The sequence below is a fragment of the Cherax quadricarinatus genome, chromosome 35, assembly GCF_038502225.1.
Source record: "Cherax quadricarinatus isolate ZL_2023a chromosome 35, ASM3850222v1, whole genome shotgun sequence".
Taxonomy (NCBI): Eukaryota; Metazoa; Arthropoda; class Malacostraca; order Decapoda; family Parastacidae; genus Cherax; species Cherax quadricarinatus.
Window position 1 is genome coordinate 23,364,456 of NC_091326.1, and position 23,267 is coordinate 23,387,722.

At 41.4% G+C, this 23,267-nt stretch overlaps 1 protein-coding gene across 1 annotated transcript in view; it reads left to right on the forward strand.

Annotated features, from left to right (window-relative positions):
* Positions 1–12,427: 12,427 nt before the first annotated feature.
* LOC128695087 (DNA-binding protein K10) overlaps positions 12,428–23,267 on the forward strand; it is a 78,321-nt gene continuing 67,481 nt past the window's right edge. Inside the window, exon 1 of the mRNA XM_053785484.2 lies at positions 12,428–13,221. Coding sequence (XP_053641459.1) covers positions 12,592–13,221 — 630 coding nt within the window. The 5' untranslated portion in view covers positions 12,428–12,591. The remainder of the gene's footprint in view (positions 13,222–23,267) is intronic.

Genomic DNA, 23,267 nt, shown 5'->3' on the forward strand with positions numbered 1-23,267 from the left:
ACTGCTGGTAGCAACATGCAGTTACTCATTGTGTTTGTGAATTCAGCAACGTGTGGGTCCTGGTCTTGCAGGAGATTTATAATGAAGTCACCTGAGAGTAGTAAGTGATCTTTGTTCATGCGTGCATCAATCATACTTCCTAGGTTTTGACTAAATTGGCTAATGTTTGATTGTGGAACTGTAGATGTTTATCACTGTGAGAGGTTTTTGTAGGTATTTGGATTTGAATTTAGCTATTATATATTCCCCATGTTCATCCCTTGTGCAAGTATTAGTGATACATTCTAGTTGATCTGAGTAGTATATAGCTGTGCCACCCCCTTGTTGGTCTGGCCTACAGTTGTGTATGGCTGTGTAACCAGGAATGGCATAGACATCTGTAGTATCAGGCTTTAGCCAGGTTTCAGTTAGTGTTATGATGGACATATTGGCATGCAAGGAATTTAGTAATGCTATATGAGGTCATCGTAATGCTTGCTTAAAGATCTGATATTGTAGTTAAAGACAGTTATGTTGTTGTTGGCTCTGAGAAGCGCCTTTGATTGTTCTGCTGTGTAGTAATTACAGTAACTGTTTGAATCATTTAAGTCATTAAATAAGAGGTTGGTATCAGGATCAATGCTTGTAATCATAAGATCTGTAGTGAGTCTATAGTTAGAATTAAGTATAAAACAAAGTAAATATTCTAAAGCTAAAAAAATAGCACCTGAATTATTTAACAAATGTAAAAATAATGAGCTAAGGTAGTTTTTTAAAGCTAAAATAAAGGAGACAATATAAAAGGGACTAAAATAATTTGTGGTGAACAAATAAAGTGATGATCAAATAATGGAGCTTGGGAATATGATAGTAGGTAGTACTTTAAAGGTAATTCTTTAAAGTTAGAATTATAATATAAAATTATAATATAAAAGGGACTAATATAAGTTGTGGTGAACAATAAAGTGGTAATCAAATAATTGCACTAAGGTCTAATATAATGACTTTTGTGGAGTCTATGTTTTGAGCTAGAATGAGCTATAGTACAACTAGATTTAATCTAATAATATAATAATACAAATTAAAAATAGCACCAGTCTCTCACTAGTAATTGCAACATGGTCTAATATAATGAATTTGGTATTGACTATAGTACAACTGAGTTTAATCTAATAATATAAAAAAGGCACAAGACTCTCAATTGTAATTGCACTTTTTTTTTATATTTTATTTAGAACAATACAATACAAGAGATAGATAAAGACAAAAACAGGTCTTACACAGAATAAATCATTAACAACCACACAAACATGAACTTCAGATAACACAAATAACCCTCCTCACCCATACATGAAAACCCCTACACCTATGATAACCAATAAACGACTAATTCCAATTGCATTGATATATGATTAACAAAACACACCATAATATGCATATATTGTCACTTTGTAAATTATAAAGTAGGACACCGTATACGTTAAATACAATTAACGTAATGTATTGAGAATAAGGTAAAAACAATATGTTCATCAAACACAGAATATATTAATAAACAAGGATCCAACACACTGACACCTCTACAAGCATCTAAAAACATGCATATGAGTAACATACATAGAACAATGTCCTACTGCAAAATCAAACACATATATTGAGTATACTCGTCACAAACCATGAATACACATCATACGCCCAAGTTCATACACATTCACCCGCTACATACCAGGAGGCGACCCCGTTTCCACCCCTGACAGCCCATCAACATAACACATTGTACCATCCCTACCCTGCCTCACCCACCTAATTTACAAATTTAATAAAACCTCTAATGTAAGGTCTCTATATCCCTCAGAGAAATCCCGCTCCCACCTCCTCCCATAAAGTTCTCTATTACGGCACAACGTTTTATAAAACGTAACAGCCAATACCCTCCTCTTCACCTCACTTACCCCTTTCCCCCTCATTCCCCACATAATGTAGACATAATCTACCATAATGTACCCCACAGCCCTAATAATACTTTCATCCATACCCCCCACATCAAGACTCAATGCCCGCAGAACAGAGAAGTATTGACCACTTATCTTATGCAACACCCTGCTCAACCAACCCCTGACGCTCCCCAACCCCTCACAAAAATACACTACATGGAATGCAGGATCCTCCCCGCCACATATTCCACATACCCCCCCCCCCTCAACCACCCGTCTAGCTCGTAAGACCACTCCCGATGGTAAAATCCCATGCAAAAACCGATACATCACCTCACGTCCACGGGGTTGTAACCTTAACCTACCAAACCTTCTCCATATACATCCCCAGTCATACATGGGGAAAATCCCCTCCACCGGAGCCACAACCCTTTCCGCCGACATCCTACACAGCCTACTTATTTTTACCTTACCCAGATCCCTAACCATCACCACTGCCCTCAAAATAGTTTCACACTCCCTCAACTCCGTCCCAGAAAACATGCGTTTCAATTTATTGTGTACCTTAACCAACCCCCCCCACTCACACCCTCCCTCATCACCTCCCTTTTAATGAAGATACATTTGACCCTCCTCTTTAAGTTCATTAAACCCAACCCCCCTGACGCACAGGTAACATTACTACATCCCTTCTAAGCCAATCACAACCTGAACCCCACAAAAATTTAAAAACCCCTCTAAGTATAGTTGCAATTGCCGTCCCTGTTAAAGGGAACACGGCAGCCACATGCCAAACCTTGCTATACAATAAAACGTTAATTACAATGGCACGCTGCACAAGGGTCAAATGATAAGGCCGCAATGCTCCCAATCGACCCAGTATCCTTTCTACCAACCTGACCGAATTATTAACACGTGCAACCTCAAGATCATCTGCATAGATTAGACCACAAATTTTTAATGACATCACCCGCTTCTTTACGACTGCACTACCCCACTCGACCCGCTCCCCCCAAGTTCCTAGCCCCATAACCATGGACTTCTCCGAATTTACCCTCATACCAGTTGTACATGCAAACGTGTCGACCACTCCATCTAAGGCGTTTATGGACATCCCCTCTCTAACCAATACAGTGGTATCATCTACATACCCTATGAGAACAGGCCAAACGCCCCCAGTACCCCCCCCAACCCCTTCACTAACGCCCATATGGCGCTCCACCATTCTATAAAAGGGGTCCTGTATGCATGCAAATAAAAGCTGTGACATAGGACACCCCTGTCTAAGACCTCTGCCCATTACAATCCTCCCCCCTAATCTTCCATTAATCTGTACTCTCACCATTGTCCCTCTATATAATGCCTCTACCCATCCCACTATTTCTTCCCCATAGCCCTGTTTCCTAAGGATAGCTCTCAACGCCTCTCGCTCCACCCTATCATAAGCTCCTTGCCAGTCTAGTGCAACCAAACCCCCCCCTTCCCCCCCTTTTTCTTCCACGAAATCCCTTAAAAGACCATGTCCCACCCCCATAGACCTACCTGGCAACCCAAACTGGGTTTCCGATACAACCCTCCCTACAACACACTTGAGCCTATTTCCTAAAATTTTTGCAAATAACTTATAATCCGCGCATAACAACGATATTGTTCTATAGTCCCTGAGCGAACGCTGTTCCTTACCCTTCGGTACCAAAACAACTACAGCTGTTGCCTGTCTTTCACCCAACCTTCCCCTTACCTTCATCAAGTTCAGTAACCTCACCAAAAAACCTTTTATTAACTCCCAATGCTGTTGATAAAACTCCGCCGGCAGTCCATCGATTCCCGGTGCTTTGCCCTTTCGCATGGCACTCAAAGCTCTCCATATTTCCCCCTCAGTTATGTCCCCCCCCAAAGCTTCCCTATCACTGTGTCCTAACCTACATGGCACACTTCCACACACCCTCTCTAAATCCCCTAATCCTACCCCTTCCTCCCGCCAATACTTTTCGTACCACGTATCCGCAAACAACCCCATCCCATCCGTAGTGTGGATAACCTGACCCGCCCTATACCCTCCCACCGACTCAAGAACCTCCAAACATGGAATAGCTGTTGCCTGCTGACGTTGTTTTTGTCTGCGCAACACACACGAAGACGGCCTATCTCCCCATAACACCTCCTCCACCCCCGCCATTACTCTCACCGCTTGGAACCGCTCGTCCTGAATTTCCCGCAACCGCTCTTTAAGTATCATAATGTTGTCCATCGGATAGACACCCTCTACTGTCCCTTTTACATAACAACCCCGTAACCTGTCCTCCAAATAATTAATCAACCCAAATTTTAAAGAATTAATCCTTTTCCCCTCCCTCACATAATAATGCCGAATCCGGTCCTTAGCCACACCATCCCACCACGTCACCACGTCCTCCACACCTTGTACCTCCTCAGTTAATCTCTCCCACAGCTCCCGAAAACCCCCCAACCCCTCCTCATCTTCCAACAGACTCGTATTTAATTTCCAATATCCCCTAGAGATACAAGCTAGAGAATCCCACTCTACTTCTGCGACAACCGCCCTATCTGAAAAAGCTAGGTCAATAGTACGGACAGACTTTGACAATACCTTATGAGATATATACAACCTGTCTAACCTAGCCGCGTAACCTCGCCTCACGAAAGTATGCTCCACCTCCCACGCTCCCCCACCTACCACATCCCTCAACTGAACGTCCACCAATAGATTGCATAATGCTGTCAACATATGCCCCGCCCCTCGTGGTTCCACATCCGCTCTCCTGATCACACAATTCCAGTCCCCACCTACGATGGCCACTTCAGGTAAACCACGGAAAGCAAAAACTAGATCATCACACACAAAATCCCTCTTTACTTTCATATCATTTTCAGCTGGTGCATACACACTTACAAAGGTTACCCTCTGCCCCATCCACCACCCATCCACACGCAACACCCTCCCCCCCCACCCCCTTCACGTCTTTGCAACACAAACGGGCTCGCCTCCTTTATCAATAAACCCACACCACCTTTCAAACGTGCCGATGGCAGAGTCAACACCGTATACCCTTCCACCTCGAGCACTCTACCCTCCCTGAAATTATGCTCCTGTAGAAAGACTACGTCCACTCTGTATCGACGTAAGAGCATACGAAAGCATTCCCTCTTCACACCAGTACACAGTCCATTCACATTCACAGTCATGCACTTAAGGCCTTTCTAAAGCTTCCAACCCTTTCTCCTCTCACCCTTCCCAGGGCCTCTTGCCCCAGGGTCAACATGTGGTTTGTCACCATCCCCCCCCCTTTTCGATGCCTCTTATCCTGGCTGTCACGAGAATATACATCCTTCCTCCCAGACCTCTGCGCAGGCGTCAGGACATCATCTGAGTCTGACGCAGCCGCCCTCTTCCTCGTGCCACTCTCTACCGCCATACTGTCTTCCGAAGATTCCTCACAGTGAACATCAACCTCTACTGTGACCTGTCGCACAGAGCTCGGTGACTCCTCTCTGTGCCTGCAGTTGTCCTCCTTCCTTCTCGTGCCTGTCCTGCCACACTCTCCTTTCAACTCAGGCACCATTTCACGGACCAAGCCATTATCCTCGCCCGAAGAAGGTAAAGTTTTCAATACCTCGTCGAGCTCCTCCAGCTCTTGCACCTCCTGCTGAATTAGCACTTCCTCCCCCGTCACTGGCAAAGTGGCCATTTTTGGCTCCACACAACTCGTGCCTCGCCCATCATGCACCACAAGAGACTCTTCTACAATTTCACTCCACAGACGGCCATCTCCTCGGTTTCCTTTGGAATTCTCCTCAATGACATCCACACCTGTAACTGGTGCTCCACCTGTTTGCGCCGGCGCCCTCCACTGCCTCCCACACGTCGCTGCCATATGGTCATACTCCCCACACAACCTGCATGTCCGTCGCTGCCCAGCATACGCCACTAGAATCTGGGTCCTAAACTCCGGCATCACGACGTATGACGGGATCGGGTGCCTCAGTGTCATTTTGAGGGAGAATGTACCCTCCGGACGTCCCATGTACGCACCTGCCGCCCACTTGCCTTGGGTTGCCAGATGCACGGTACCATAAGCTGCAAACACCTTCCGTAAGTCCTCCTCATCAGCCTCGAAGGGGACATTTCGCAACTTCACCCACGTATAGTGGCGAGAGACGTCTATGAGTCGCACTTTGACAGCTGGAGTTACATCAATACTCACATGCTCAAATTTCGTCACTAACGACTCACACAGCCGTCGAATTTAACTTGACGAATAGACGATAGGCCCCATTCAGGGCCACACCATAAACCTCATCATCCTGCACTCCGTACGTTTCCCGGATGATTGCCGGAAGTAACACCTGCGCCGTAGAGGGGGAAATCGCCCCACGAAGCAGCTCAACGCCGACAGTGTTCACCCTACGTCGGATACTCAGCGCCATATTGTTGCTATGAGAGCTCTCCTGACAAACAGCAGAGGGGTGCTGTGCACAACCGCACTCCACCGCAGTCAGGCAGCTAATGTAATTGCACTAAGGTGTTATATAAGTTGTTTACAAGAATTAGAGTATAACTAGATTTAAATTGACAAGATAAAATATACAAGTTAAGGTAGCAAAAGAATAAAAAAAAAGTAGAAAAAAAAATATATGAGGTAGTTGGTACTAGTTAGCAAAAGATAGTTAAGGGCCTTGAACAATAATATAATTGAAATATACACTAATTGCACACACAATATAGTCACTAAGATATGAAAACAATCTTAGAGTAGGAATTATAATATAAACTTATAATATAAAAATACAAATTGAAATGGTACTTGCAATTGCACTAGGGTCTGGTATAGGTTGTTGACAAGATCAAGAGTATAACTAGATTTAAATTGACAAAATAAAATTCACAATTAAAGTACCAAAAGAATAATAGTAAAAAATAACAATGGTAATGTCTTGGTTATAATATGATAGTAAGATGGTAGACAGGTACACAGGTACAAAGGATAATATAAAGGTTAGAGTTGAATATACAAACTTGAAAATTTGGCAACAAAATGTTATGGGAAGTATAAAATAATGTTTAATGTACAAAAGTAAAATTGACTGGTAGTAAATATGGTGTTTAATAAAATTTTAGTAAGTAATAATGATTACAAAAAAGTGAAAAAGTAATGTTTATTTCATTCAATATTGCACTGGTAGTTATACTAGAGGTTATATGGCAGTACAAGGTAATTAAGAGTACTCTAAGATAGTAAATGTGGTATTAAAACAGGTAAAGGTAATTAGACAAGTAATGGTTATTAAATGTCAAAAATGTTAAGAGTAAATTGAAATTATAGTAAAAATGATAATTATTAATTTTAGCAAGTAATATCAAATGATAGTATTTAAAAAAAATATGAGGTAGTAATATGGACAGAGAAAGTATCAATTCAGCTAATGTTTAAGCAAACAATAGTAAATAAGAAAATTACATAAGGTGACTTATGCTTACTAGTCAAATCACAAAATGAGGTAGTTGATTATTTAATTACTAAGAGATTGTACAATGAAATTTGAACAATAATGGAGCAAAACATACACTACACTACGTAGGCTTTTAAGTTGGACATTGTTTAGTTATTCTCTGTAAGATTAGTATCCCTGAGAAATCGTGATAGATCATTCTCGTTCGTGATTGTGTACAGTTGACCTACATTTGTTTTCCTAACAAGAATTTTCCCATCCCGTGTGAAGTAGTTTAATATGTTTATTATGCACCCCATACCCATCCTGTGGGCGGTAGTCAAAAGATTACAGAGGTACATAATTGGTCGTGTGAAGCATTGGTGTATTGTGTCATTATTCTCCCGCTTAAGTTTTCTGACTCTATACAGGAGGTTCTGACGTTTTTTGGTAAGACACTCGTTTATGTATACCTCTTTCTTTACTTTAATAGATGCAATAATTAAGTCTTTTTTCCTGTCATGTGAGTGGAATCTAAGCATAACACTTTTTCTACCATGGGATCCTAGTAACCTGGCTTCTTTTATTTCTGACTCTGGTACAATAACACTTGTTTGGTCCTTTATGATCTGCAGAGTAAATTTGTTGTTTGTTTGCCACAATAAAATGTCACATTAGTTGCACTTGTATTCTTTTACTTTACATATTGTCGGTAATTCTTCCAAAACATACACAGTCAAGTTTCTTTATACCTGCCATTGTTTACCTAGCAGCAAAAAGATACACAGAAGTTAGTTGCATCTTCGGGCAGAGAACCTAAGATCCCAGCAGAAATATAAGTCACAGACTCACAGGGCTTGGCTTACTTTTTTTCAAATTCAAATTCAACGTTTATTCTCTATAAGGATTACAATGCTGAGTTTACAGAAATTTGGTTATTGTTTGGTTTAACATGTAGTAAAATTGAGATTACAGAGTGTACCACTAGAACGCTTAGCATGGCTAGGCATTTCGGGCATACTTAGTTTTATTCTTAAATGTAAAATATTACAAATTATGAGGTAAGTTGGTATTATGGCTAAGTGACTAAATACTATTTTGTGAGTTTAGCAGTGTGAATGCTTTTGTTTTGGCACAGTATATAGTTTCAGTATTGGAGTATCACAGGATTCATTATATTAAGACTGAGATTAATATTTCTGTTTATGGTCAAATGAGTGTGCGAGTGTAAGTGTGAACCACCAGGTGGTATTTGTGAAGTTAGTTGACGGGGTGTATCAGGGAGATAAGATGTTTTCTAATGGTAGTTTTGAAGGTGATGAATGTGTCTGCAGTTCTAGAGTTCTCAGGTAGGGTATTCCAGATTTTAGGGCCTTTGACATACATTGAATTTTTGTAAAGGTTTAGTCGGACACGGGGAATGTCGTAGAGATGTTTGTTTCTGGTGTTATGCCTGTGGGTTCTGTCACAACTATCAAGAAAGCGTTTAAGGTCAAGGTTGATATTAGAGTTTAAGGCCCTGTAGATATAGATTGCACAGTAGTAAGTGTGGATGTACTGAACTGGGAGTAAGTTTAGATCTTTGAAGAGTGGGGGGGTGTGCTGCCAGGGATGGGATTTAGTGATTATTCTTACTGCAGCTTTTTGTTGGGTTATTATTGGCTTTAGGTGTGTTGCTGCAGTTGATCCCCAAGCACAAATAGCATAGGTGAGGTATGGATAAATAAGCGAGTGGTATAGTGTGAGAAGGGCATTTTGCGGCACGTAGTATCGTATCTTGGAGAGGATCCCAACCGTTTTGGATACTTTTTTGGCTATATGCTGGATATGGGTGCTGAAATTCAGGTTATTGTCAAGGTATAAGCCTAAGAATTTTCCCCCATTATTTCTGGTAATTAGAGTGTTGTCAATCTTAATGTTAATTTGTGCATCTCCTGCTCTGCTACCAAACATAATATAGTAAGTTTTGTCAGTGTTAAGCGTAAGTTTGTTGGCTGTCATCCAAGTCGATATTTTAGTCAGCTCCTCATTCACAATGGTGTTAAGGGTGGCAAGATTAGGGTGAGAGATGACATAAGTCGTGTCATCAGCAAAGAGAATGGGTTTTAGGTGTTGGGATACGTTTGGTAGGTCATTGATGTATATGAGGAAGAGCAGGGGACCAAGGACACTTCCCTGCGGAACTCCAGTATCAAGTGGCCGTGTTGCTGATGCTGTGTCTTTAATGGTGACGTACTGATACCTATTAGTAATGTAAGATTTGAAATAAGCAAGCGCATGGCCTCTTATACCGTAGTGGTCAAGTTTGTGGAGTAGGATTTCGTGGTTTACTGTGTCAAAAGCTTTTCTTAGGTCAATAAAAATTCCTAGTGGATATTCCTTATTTTCTTGGGTTAAGATAAGATAAGATTTCGTTCGGATTTTTAACCCCGGAGGGTTAGCCACCCAGGATAACCCAAGAAAGTCAGTGCGTCATCGAGGACTGTCTAACTTATTTCCATTGGGGTCCTCAATCTTGTCCCCCAGGATGCGACCCACACCAGTCGACTAACACCCAGGTACCTATTTGCTGCTAGGTGAACAGGACAATAGGTGTAAGGAAACGTGTCGAAATGTTTCCACCCGCCGGGAATCGAACCCGGGCCCTCCGTGTGTGAAGCGGGAGCTTTAGCCACCAGACCACCGGGCCACCTCTGGAGGTTAATATTCAGAAATGTTCTTATATTCAAAGTGAAGCCACGCCTGGCCAATGGATAGCAATCAGGTTTGATGCAAGAAAGGGAAGAACAATTCCTTGGATCAATAGCCCTTGACCAGCGTGAAGGAACCCCACCCGCCACCCCGCCCGTGCAGGGTTTCATCGACCCAAAGACCCAGACAGCTCGCCAGGTCTCAGCACCTCACTCCACCTCACCAACAGTTAGTTTAATATCTTTATTATGCACCCCATACCCATCCTGTGGGCGGTAGTCAAAAGATTACAAAGGTACATAATGGGTCCAGGGACTGGACCCCAAAGCTATGGTAGATGAACTAGTTACAAAGGTAATGAACTCCAGGTAGATCTGGTCAACACACATTACAACAAATAAATCACCTTGAATCAATTTTTTTTTGCTTGAAAGTGTCCACGTGGATATTAAAATACCTGCAATATATTTCTATAATATTAATATGAACTTATATAACCAAAATATATCTTTATCTTCAGATAGTTGTTTAACTAGACAAGTGAAAAATCACTAGGGTATATTTACTAGAAAACATTTCGGACCTAGGAATTTGATCACTTCTAACCCCTTTTAAACCACTTGCACTACCATTTACCAAGGTTTATCCTAAATTACCTATGGATAACCACATTATAGCCAAGATAAAATTATCTTGACTTAACAATACATAATGTACGTACCACTAATGTTTGCTAACAACATATATAAACTCTCACAATCATCGTACACACATCAGTGTCTGGAAAATCATTAGTACTTTCCTGAAACAAAACTAATCTTAATGCTTCATAATTTGCGAAGTAAACAAATAGGTGAAAATCCTCTTATTTATCTCTCAATTAACAGGCTCATAGAGACACCTATATGTCACACTGTTTGTGCCATAATGCATTTTTTTTTTGTCTGGATGTAGATGCAGTAAACTGAAGGTGATGGTGACCTTGGTGGCCCATGGATGGTGAGGGTCGCCATGACGGTGAGAGCAGGACGTAACGATCAATGAGACAGAGTATTAACATGGTTGTACTATAGCTCCTGGGTAGTGTAAGTCAGTCAGGTTTGATCTGAGGAATGGAAGAGTAATTCCATTTCCTCAGATCAAGATCTCTTCATTGAAAGGGAAGAGAGAGGGGTTGAAGCTGGTGAAATTATCTTAGTTAAATGAATTGGGCTACTCTCCGCATCCTTGGATCAAACCTGATTTCCTCAAATTCCCTATGCGCTGTATGACCCTTATGGGTTTTTGGGCTTCTTACTAATATAAATAATAATAATAATAATAATAATAATAATTTACCAGTTAAGGCATTACCCATTGAAAGGAGATACTTTAATCAGAGGTAAGCGTTAATTCCGTAGGGATCAGAACCTGGGTAATGAGAAACATTCAGGCTTGATCCAGTGAAGGGGAGGACAAGCCCAATTCCTTGGATCGAGAGCCCCTCACAGGCATCATGGCACTTCACACACGAAGGCCTCTGGAAGATAAAACCTATTGATAAATCGTAATTTTAACATGCTCGAAATATTCTGCATGATTAATGACTTTACAAATGTGACTACTGTATTGTAACTACTGTATTGTAGCTACTGTATTGTAGCTACTGTATTGTAACTACTGTATTGTAGCTACTGTATTGTAACTACTGTATTGTAGCTACTGTATTGTAACTACTGTATTGTAGCTACTGTATTGTAACTACTGTATTGTAGCTACTGTATTGTAACTACTGTATTGTAGCTACTGTATTGTAACTACTGTATTGTAGCTACTGTATTGTAACTACTGTATTGTAACTACTGTATTGTAGCTACTGTATTGTAACTACTGTATTGTAGCTACTGTATTGTAACTACTGTATTGTAGCTACTGTATTGTAACTACTGTATTGTAGCTACTGTATTGTAACTACTGCATTTATAACTAATGCATATGTAGCTTTTGTAAACTCTTAGAAAATAGGGGAAAGGAAGTTTATTAAGGTATAAGTACCCATACGTACAATAGTGTAAATTACCTAGGATAACCACACAAAAAAAGTCAGTGACTTATTTCCAGGTTAGAGAGAGAGAGAGAGAGAGAGAGAGAGAGAGAGAGAGAGAGAGAGAGAGGCAGAGAGAAACAGGAAGAGAGAGAGAGAGGCAGAAAGAGACAGGAAGAAAGAGAGAGAGACAGAGAGAGAGAGAGACAGACAGACAGAGAGAGAGAGAGAGAGAGACAGACAGAGACAGAGAGAGAGAGATGAGAAAATCAATAAGAGGCTATAGCCACTCTCCCTTACGGTGACTAAGTGAGAGAGACGTCGCCGCTGATTGGCCAGTGAGCGGCCTAGGTGGGCTGCAAGGCGCACGGTCATTGGCGGGATCGATCGCCATCGCGTCTCCAGCGAGGGAGCCGAGTACCTCTGTTCAGGCTTCTCTCTGCCTCTTGTGACTCGCTCGTTTTGTATATTTACTTCGTTGTTTCACGTTAACGACGCTAAATAACAGTGATAATGCGACGTCAGGTGAACGGGTACGTGGAGAGGCGTGGCGGAGGCGGCCGAGGACGAGGGAACATGGGTCGAGGACGAGGAGGCCAGCGAGGCGGTGCTGGAGGTCGTGGAGGTGGGATACACAAGCCACCACCTCTCATGTCTCGTCCCATGCCACCCCCACCAGGCATGCGACGGCCCCTTATAATGGGGCCCCCCCGTGGCCCTATGGGCCCTCCCCCACCCATGGGGATGGGACCGCCTCTAGGCCGTATGGGTCCCCCAGGACCAGGCCGAAGACCTAATCACATGGGCCCTCCTGGGCGAATGGTTGGAGCACCCATGGGTGGGCATGTACGAATGGGGCCTCTGGGTCCTGGACGATTAGGTCCCCCAGGACCCGGGCCTCTAGGACTTAGTAGAGGCATGGGTCCGCCACCACCAAGAGGGGGCATGGGCCCCAGAGGAAGAGGCATGTTGCCCCCGCCGCCCATGGGACCACCTTTCAGACCCCCGGGCCCGGGTATGATGGGTCCCCCCAGGATGCCCATGAGAGGGCGTGGGCGTGGGCGGGGGCCAGTCACACGGGGTAGGGGCGTGGCAAGGGGGCGGGGCACTGGGATTACCATGATCAAGAGCAAAGACAAGCAGGTATATCAACTCTTACTTTGTCACATTTACGTTAAGATTAAGTAGTAACCTCGTGTTGGGTTCCTTCAGGCAGGTGAAGGGCTCTTGTCTAAGTAATAGGAGCTAGTCTCCCTATCCTTGGATCAAACCTGATTACCGCCCATTGCCTACTTGCTGTATAACCCCAGTGGGTTTAGTGCCTCCCCATGATTATAAGAATTGGTCTGTTGTAGATGTAAAATCTAACTGGGTGATTATACATGAACTACTCAGGTTTTATCACCTTTACAATTTTAGTATGGTGGTACTTTAATAGAATTTACTTTACATTTAAGAAAATATGACGTGCAGACTACTTGTATATGATATGAATACTAACAAATCCTTATTGAATACTTAATGAACATCCTCTATAGGAGTAACAAGATACTGTACTGGTTTTGTTCCATTAAACTTGATGCTCAGTGATAACTGATTCCATTTTAGGTATAAATGGCCATTTTTAAGCATTTTAGGGATATTCTAGGTTAAGCTGTCATAAAATGTCACACACACATCTATGGATAAGCAGTATACAATGCTACTGACAGCTGAATATAACTTGTATGTACTGTAATACATTTCCAAGGAGTTGAATTAAATAAATATAGTTTGTCACTTGTATCCCTAAAACATTTGTGTATGATGTAACTCTTCAAAACATTTGTAATGCTTATTGAAACCTAAATAAACATGTCATCCTATCTTTACTCTTAGCCAAATAAACATGATTATATAAAAAATGTAATTAGGTGGAATGAAAAAGCAAAGCAATTTTATAGTTGAAGGGTTTTGCCTTGAAATACTGTGAGGTGAGTACTTGCACAAATTTGGAAATTGTGGTTTATTAATGCATCTATAGTCCATAGTTTTCTTTTTTCTATTCAAATTAAAGATATTGTATGGCTACCCTGACCTGCATGATTTACAAGGATAATGCAGGAACTTTGGTTGTTTATTACTATACAACCATAACAGCTTCCTTCCAGCAGGACAAGTTACCACGACATGGGTCTGCCATTTTAATAAATGTTATCTTGCACACATTATGAAGAACAAAACTACAAACTTAAAGTACTTTTTTGTTTTACTTTATAGCAACATTCCTACCTGGAGAGAGTTCCTAGGGTTAACAGCCCACTGGTCTGTTCCCAGACCAGGCCTTCTGGTGGTTGGCCTGATCAATTAGGCTGTTGGTACTATCATTAGCTAAAGCATAAGTAATTATTGTGATAAAGTCCTTGTGTAAGTTGAGCAAGTTTATTCCTAAGAATGTTTAATATGTGGATTTTGCCAAGGACATACTAGTTTTATTTTGTTTATATTGTAAGAAACAATCTAACCTATAATAACAAAATGTAACTTAACCATATTTTGCCATTAGTAGAAATGAGAATGGCTTATCTTTGGATACATTCACTGCGCCTTTGTTTACATTTGCATAAAAATTCAGTACTAACTATTAATTGGCTCTGGTTTACTGCTTGTACCAAAATATGTGCATTATTTTTGCTAATATCTCCCACAATAATTTATACAACAAGTAAGAATTGTTACTGGGGTATAGATAGCATGCTTGTATTTAAAAACTGTATAATCCTTTGGGTTTAGCACTTCCCCATGATTATATAATATATTTAAAAAGAAAATGCCCAAGTTCACACAAGGATCTGCTCTCTGTACTAGCCAAAATGTGCTGAAACAATTTTTTTAAATATGTGTATAATTGTGAAACAATGAAGGCTTGATCCTTCTGGGCATTGAACACCAGCTCTTCCTGATGAGCACTGCAAATGTGTCTACTCGTTTATGTCAGGAACCACATTACTGAAGCATACTGCTAAGTATGTGCATGTAGAATAATGCATGGTAAGGTAGCATCTTGTGTCTGAACAGACAGTACAAGCAACACACTTCATTTTCATCAAGACTGTGAGGATGCAGTATGGTAATTTGATTTCTTTATCTATTGAAATTACCCAAACCAGAATACAGTAAGTCCTCAATGTTGTCGATAGGTTCTTGGAAATTGCAACTTTTAAGTGAAACAACGTATAACAAAACCACACCTCACTGTCCATCATCAAACCCCTGAAACTTAATTTTGTTTCAAATGTCACACTTTTTCTGCATTTTTTGTGGCCATAGACATCATGGGTGCACAATGCACCATTAACACTCATTGCAACAAGGTTAATTCAAGGAATAAATGTTTCCAAAATGAAAATTGTAAGGAGCACCCCTTCCCACCACACAGTTCAAAAACAAGCAATAACAAAAATGGCAGCTCACTAAGAGCTTTCGTACCGCAGCGTTTAGTGTCATGCACTTGTGTGATTATTATATACGAATATTTATTTTACAATTTGTATTTATTGTATTCGTTCAATTTTTTTTCTCATCAACCTTATTTTTTTATTTTTTTTTTATTTTATTTTATTTAGTAATTTTAGCATACATACAGAGGTACAAAAAAAATACAGGTAAGAGCAGCATGCCAAAGCCACTTATATGCATAGCATTATTGAAGGACCCGCTGTATTGTGGATTTAGAGTGGGAAGATCATGCTTGTCACAACTACTAAACCACTTTAATAATTATGGAGATGATAGATGAAAACCAAAATGCAGATTTGGTATGTATAGAGTTCTCAAAAGCATTTGACAAATGCAATCATGGGGTAATTGTACACACAGTGAGGGCAGTAGGTATAATGGGAAAAGTAGGCAAATAGATATTTGACTTTGACAAATAGAACACAGAGTAGTTGTAAACAGCAAAATCCAGTAGTAGCAAAGTAAAAAGCCGAGTACTCCAAGGCACAGTCCTGGTGCTTTTTCTGTTTCTGAGCCTCATAGTGGATATAGGTAAAAACAATCAACACAGTTTAATATTTACAAATGATTGCAAAATGCTGTATACAAAATGCAAGATCACCAAATGGAACAAAAAAGAAGAAAACATGTGAAGGACCTGGGTGCACTAATCTCAGCTGACCCTTTGACTGTCACAACCCCAAATCCTGAGATGCCTCCTGGTGTCACAAAATATTTGAAAAAAAAAAAAATCATATTAAATGATAGAGAATCTTTTCCTGATGGTAATGACACCAAAATTATGAAATTTGATGGAAAACTTAGGGAATTACGCTCTCACGAAGTTAGCGACCTTGACAACATTTATGCATTGGCGATTTCGTCCACTTTGAGCCCTATTTTTGGTCAGTTCCATTGTTCCAGTCCACCAAACTCATGGTTATTTCTTTAGAACTCCATTTGTTCTGTTGATTGAGTACAAGAAACCACTCATTTACCGATTTCAACTACCTAATAAAGTGGTCAGAAATTGGCAATTTGACCAATTTCATGCAAATTAAAAAATGTAAATTTTAAAATAGGGTCCAGAATGAATAATGCAGACATTCCTGGCACTAAAATAAAATTTTTTTCTGTTCATCAGTCACATCTCCAGGCCCCTGTTATAATACTCTTGCTTTCTATTTTGATTTTTTATTCACACAAAAATTAGGAGATTTACTGTTGTGCAGACTACTGCAATATTGTAATAATTGTATAAATAACGTCAACCCATTCATGACAGCATATTAGAATGGCTAGTTGGACATTTATTGGACAATGACGTCATTTGTTTACTCTTGAACATTGGCAAAAATCAAACATTTCTTCCAATTTGAGCTCCATTTCAGATCCTTTTCATAGTAAAACCAATCAAAATCACTTTATGTTTTGATGCCTCCATTCAGGGCAGGTAGAGAGCTCAGAGCTGGAACAGATAGAGATCATTTACACCCTGCATAGTCAAAAAAAAGCATTTAAGTTAAATATGTAATCACCAAAGTAAAGAAAGACATAATATATATGTGGAAGGTATTTGAGGGGCTAGTCTCAAATCTGCACTGCCATAACATAATAGTGAGAGAGACAGGAGAAAATATAAAATAAACCCAGTGAATAGCAAGGGTGCCATGGGCACAGTAAGATAACATTGTATCAGCATTCATGAGCTCAGACTATGTAACATCTTATCAGAAAATATCAGAAACATAGCCTGCTGGAACAACGTAGGTCTTCAGGAGGAAACGCAACAAATGCCTCTGCCAGGCACTGGATCAGCCAGGTTGAGATTGATTTGTGAGCCAATGGACTGCTAGCAGCAACAGCCTGGTTGACTAGGTAGGTACCAGAAAAGCCTGACCCAAGGCAGGAGTAGAAAAACTCAAAACCCATCAAAGGTATAAAGGCACTAGTGCAGCACTATAAAATTAAAATAAGAAAGACAATAAATATTCTTAAATGAAAAATATAAATGACAGTAAATCATAGTAATTTGTAGTTGTGCACCCTTTGAAAATACTGTACTGGTAAAAAAAGTACAGAAAAGGTTTTTTGCAAAATACTACCTTAGTTAATTTTGTCTTGAAACTGTAACCATATCTGACATTGCTAGTGTTGGTGCTTCTACTATGTACTGTGTAGTGAACATTACATTGCTAGTGTTGGTGCTTCTACTATGTACTGTGTAGTGAACATTACATTGCTAGTGTTGGTGCTTCTACTATGTACTGTGTAGTGAACATTGCTAGTTTTGGTGCTTCTACTATGTACTGTGTAGTGAACATTACATTTCATTGATTCTCACACCTTTGAATTTTCTCTTGAGATACAATTATGCGGGTAAACTACTGTAGTTGTCAAATAGATGGTTTGTTACTTAACCCTGTCACTGTTGACCCTACCCTCCCATTGAAAGGCCCTTTTGTATCTGCATTAACCCTTTGACTGTCGCAGGCCCCTTTCTGAAACTGTCATTCTGTGTCGCAAAATATTTGAAAAAAAAAAAAAAAATTCTTACCCAAATGTTAGGATTATTTTACTGAGTGTTTTAAGCCTAAAAAAAGTTTTGCCATCAGTACTTACCGAGATATAGACACAAAGTAGGCAGAAAATGAGCGGCGTATGGCAACAGCGGCGAATGCCGCCCACCCAGTATTCTTTTATTTACTCTAATTCGAAAGTTTCTTGTACTTTCCAATATTTTTCTTTTCTAAGTAACTTATGTGGCCTGTGAGATGAAAGTATATACACTCATTATTTACAACACAATAACTGAACAAACATTATCACTATTAGATTGTGTATAAAACTTGTTTACACAAACAAACAATACAAAACATTGTTTATTACTATTGGTCCATAATATATATACAGTGGACCCCCGCTTTACGATCACCTCCCAATGCGACCAATTATGTAAGTGTATTTATGTAAGTGCGTTTGTACGTGTATGTTTGGGGGTCTGAAATGGACTAATCTAATTCACAATATTCCTTACGGGAACAAATTCGGTCAGTACTGGCACCTGAACATACTTCTGGAATGAAAAAATATCGTAAACTGGGGGTCCACTGTACATATGTACAGTCACTGAACACTTTCCTAGAACTGCTGCAGCTTGTGGAACTCTTTGAAACATGGGTATATGCAGAGTGGTACTTGACACTCCTCACACATAAAACGAGTGTCTCTGCATGTTTGTGGGCGTTTTGTGGTATGTCCACATACAAAACACCTCTTCTGAGCACTTTTCTTGAAAGCAGAAGGAGGCAGTTGTATGGGGTAGTGATCGCCAGGCCTCAAATGAGATGGCATGTGTTGGTAATTTCGTGGGTGCTGGTCTATTGTAGGTGTTGCTCCTTGGTACTTGACGATTATTTGTCTGATGACTGACAAACAAAATTCACCGTATTTTGGTTTGTTGTTGATCCTCAACTTGTATATGTTATAAGCATTTAGCATGGAAATATCAAGAAGATGGAAAAAAAGTTTTATATACCACTTATAACTCTTGCATACACAGTCAGCAAACCCAATCTGCATGTCACATTTGTCCACTAAACGCATATTGAGGTTGTAGTCCATGACAGCTGCAGGCTTTAGAATGGGTTCATTGGTCTCACTATTGTGCTTGCCAGTGTGTGCCATTTCATTTTGGTGAACTGATGTCAACAATGTGACATCACATTTGTCATGCCACTGAAATGCCATGATGTCATTGGCAGCAAAGGCCTGCACCTCGCCTCTGTGAGTGTCAGCGCCGAACCTTGGCATATGCTTACGATTACCATGAACTGTGCCACACACATCTGTCATGTTCACTCGCAAGAAATCACTGAGTATGGGGCTTACGTACCAGCTATCAGTATATAATATATGCCCCTTACCAAGATATGGTTCCATCATTGTTCGAACCACATCACCAGAGATACCCAATAACTTCCTGGTATCTCAATGTATTACTGCCAGTGTACACAATGATATCCAAAACAAGACCAATTTTGCAATCACACAGTACAAATAACTTTGTACCAAAGCGTTTCCTCTTGCTTGGTATGTACTGCTTGAAAGAGAGTCTTCCTTTGAACAAAATCAAAGACTCATCAATATTATTATTATTATAATCAAAAAGAAGCGCTAAGCCACAAGGGCTATACAGCGCTGCAGGGTAGGGAAGGAAGCGAGGGTATTGGATGACAGAAGGGAGGAGGGATGATTAGCAGGTTACAGAAAACAGCGGGGCAGGGGATAGTACGGGGGTAGAGGGTAGCAAGAGATTGAAGTAGAAAGGGCTGAAGGTATCAGAATTTGTGAAGTCAGTCAGTTGTTGTCAAAAAGTCAATGAGAGAGTCCGGATGAAAGGTGGGTCCATCAGTGAGAAGGGAAGGTAAAGAGAGAGTAGCGGAGTGAAGACGACAACAGAGGTAAATTCTGCGTGCTCGTTGATAAAGTGGGCAGTCCAACAGAATGTGGCTGACTGATAATGGAGCTTGGCAATTCTCACAGAGAGGAGCAGGACACCTCTCCATGAGATATCCATGAGTAAGACGAGTATGGCCAATGCGAAGACGGGAGAGAGTAGTCTCCCAACCTCGACACTGGTGATAAGAAGACGGCCAGTAACCTATACTCGGTTTAATAGATTGAAGTTTGTTGCCGAGCATAGTAGACCAACGTTGTTGCCAATGGGTGTGAAGGTGGGAAGATATTGCAGCAAAATAGTCCGTAAATGGAATACCTCTATAAGAAACTGGTAGGTCATGTACTGCTGACTGCGCAGCAGTGTCTGCCTGTTCATTGCCCTGTACGTCAACATGACCAGGGACCCAACAAAAAACAATATCTTTATGCTTGGTAAAGATGCGGCATAGCCAAAGTTGGATACGGAGGACTAAGGGGTGAGGTGTATCAAATTTTTGTATAGCCTGTAAAGCACTAAGGTAGTCTGAGACAACCACAAATGATGACACAGGCATAGATGCAATACGGATAAGTGCTGTAAGGATGGCATACAATTCAGCAGTAAAAATACTAGCCGAAGATAGTAAATGCCCTTGTACGACGCTGTCCGGAAACACTGCTGCGAATCCTACGCCGTCAGAAGACTTAGAGCCATCTGTGTACACGGCAATGGCATGAGAATGAGAGTGAAAGTGGTCAAGAAAAAGAGAGCGGGAAGCGACCATAGACAGTTGGGCTTTCGAGCAAGGGAGGGAGAAAGAACAGACTCGAACAGCTGGAACTTCCCAGGGGGGTAGGGAAAAGTGAGATGCTACATGTACATAGAAAGGTGGTAGTTGAAGAGAAGACAAGAGCGAATGAAGGCGAAGAGAGAAGGGACGGAGTAAACAGGGGCGGCGAACAAATAAAGAATGTCTGCTAATATCAGTGACCATTCTATAAATGGAAGGATTGCGGAGATCATGAGAGCGTACATAGTAGCACAGGCAATGGGCATCACGGCGATCGGATAAGGATGGAACGTTCGCTTCTGTATAGAGGCTTTCGACAGGGGAAGAGCGAAAAGCACCAAGGCATAAACGTAATCCTTGGTGATGAATGGGGTTAAGGCTAGAGAGAGTAGCAGGAGATGCCGCTGAATAGATCTGGTCACCATAATCAAGTTTCGATAAAATAAGGGTGGAATGTAGGCGGAGGAGGGTTCGACGATCAGCTCCCCATGAAAGATGAGCAAGGGTTTTAAGAAGGTTCAGCCGGCTGTGACAAGTTGCCTTCAGAGAGGTAATGTGAGGTTTCCAGGATAACCTATGATCAAAGAGGAGGCCCAGAAACTTGACTGTATCACGTTCAGGGATACGGGAGCCATAGAGGTACAAAGGATGATCGGAGATGACAGAGCGTCTAGTGAAAGTAATTTGGTGGGTTTTAGTGCTGGAAAATTTAAACCCACGTGTGGTGGCCCAATTGGAAACACTGTCGACTGCATGTTGGAGAGAAACTGTAATGAGGTGACAGTCAGCGCCTGCACAGGCAATAGCGAAGTCATCAACATAGAGTGATGACCAAATATTTGATGGAAGACTAGAGGCCAAATCATTAATAGCAAGGAGAAAAAGTGTTGTGCTCAGAACACATCCCTGGGGGACACCTTCAGCTTGGATAAAGTCCGGGGAGAGCACATTATTAACCCGAACACGGAAATGCCTGTCAGTTAAAAAGTTCTTAAGGAAGGATGGTAGATTGCCTCGAAGGCCTAAGGAGTGGGCTTGGGCTAAAATATTATACCTCCAAGTTGTGTCATATGCCTTCTCAAGGTCAAAAAATATGGCAATAACTGTGGTTATTCGCAAAGGCATTACGAACATACGTATCCAAGCGTAGTAAGGGGTCTATGGTAGAACGTCCCTTACGAAAGCCATATTGACGAGTGGAGAGACTGTTATGTGTCTCTAAATACCACACTAAACGTCTATTTACTAGGCGTTCCATTACTTTGCAAACTGCACTGGTAAGAGCAATGGGATGATAGTGGGAGGTTTCATGTCCCATAGTGCCTGGTTTGCGGAAAGGGAGAACAATGGCAGATTTCCACAGCTGTGGAAGAACTCCTTGTGACCAAATAAGATTGTAAAGGCATAATAGGACTGCAAGGGCTGACTGATGTAAATGTTGTAGCATACGAATATGAATGTCGTCGGGCCCAGCTGCCGATGATCGGCAAGCTGAGAGTGTTGCCTCCAGTTCTTGAAGTGTAAAAGGCACATTATACTGTTCTTCTCTGAGAGAAGAAAAGTCCAAGGGTGCTAACTCTCTGGCAGACTTTGAGGAAAGAAATGAGGGGCATAGATGGAGTCCCTGAGAAATACGGACCAGATGATTGCCAATTTCATTGGCAACATCTAGTGGGTTTGCTATATCAACACCGGCAACCCGCAGAACAGGAGCCGGGTCAGGAGAATATTTACCACTCAGTTTTCGTACTTTTTTCCAGACTGCACTCATAGAGGAAGCAGAGGTGATGGTGGAGACATAATCTCGCCAGCAAGTACGTTTAGCGTCACGGATGACACGGCGAGCGATCGCACGCTTCTGTTTAAAATCAAGGAGTCTCTCTGTGGTTCTATTGTACCGGTACCTGCCCCATGCAGCGCGTTTCAAACGTACTGCACGAGCACAAGCAGGAGACCACCAAGGCACGCATTTCTGAGAATGCCTGCCCGAAGTTTGGGGTATAGAATGAGAAGCTGCGGTTAAAACGGAGGACGAGAAGAGGTGTAAAAGCTCATCGATGGAGGACGAAGAAGGAACCTCTCTAAAAACAGTTAGGTGTGAGTAATGGTTCCAATTTGCCCGATCAAATTGCCAGCGTGGGATGCGAAGAGGTGGTGAATATGAAGGGGAAGTAAGAATGATTGGGAAATGATCGCTGTCATGTAAGTCCGGGAGAACAGACCAAGTGAAGTCTAATGCGGTGGAGGAAGAGCAGACTGAGAGATCGATGCAAGAGAGAGTATGAGTCCGAGGATCAAAATGGGTGTGCGTACCTGTATTTAAAACATGGAGGGGGTGGGTGGCAAGAAAAGTCTCTAACTGAATTCCACGGGAATCACAGTGAGACCCCCCCCAGAGGAAATGGTGGGCATTAAAATCACCAAGTAACAGAATCGGTGGCGGTAATGACGAAACAAGAAAGGTAATATCCGGAATAGATA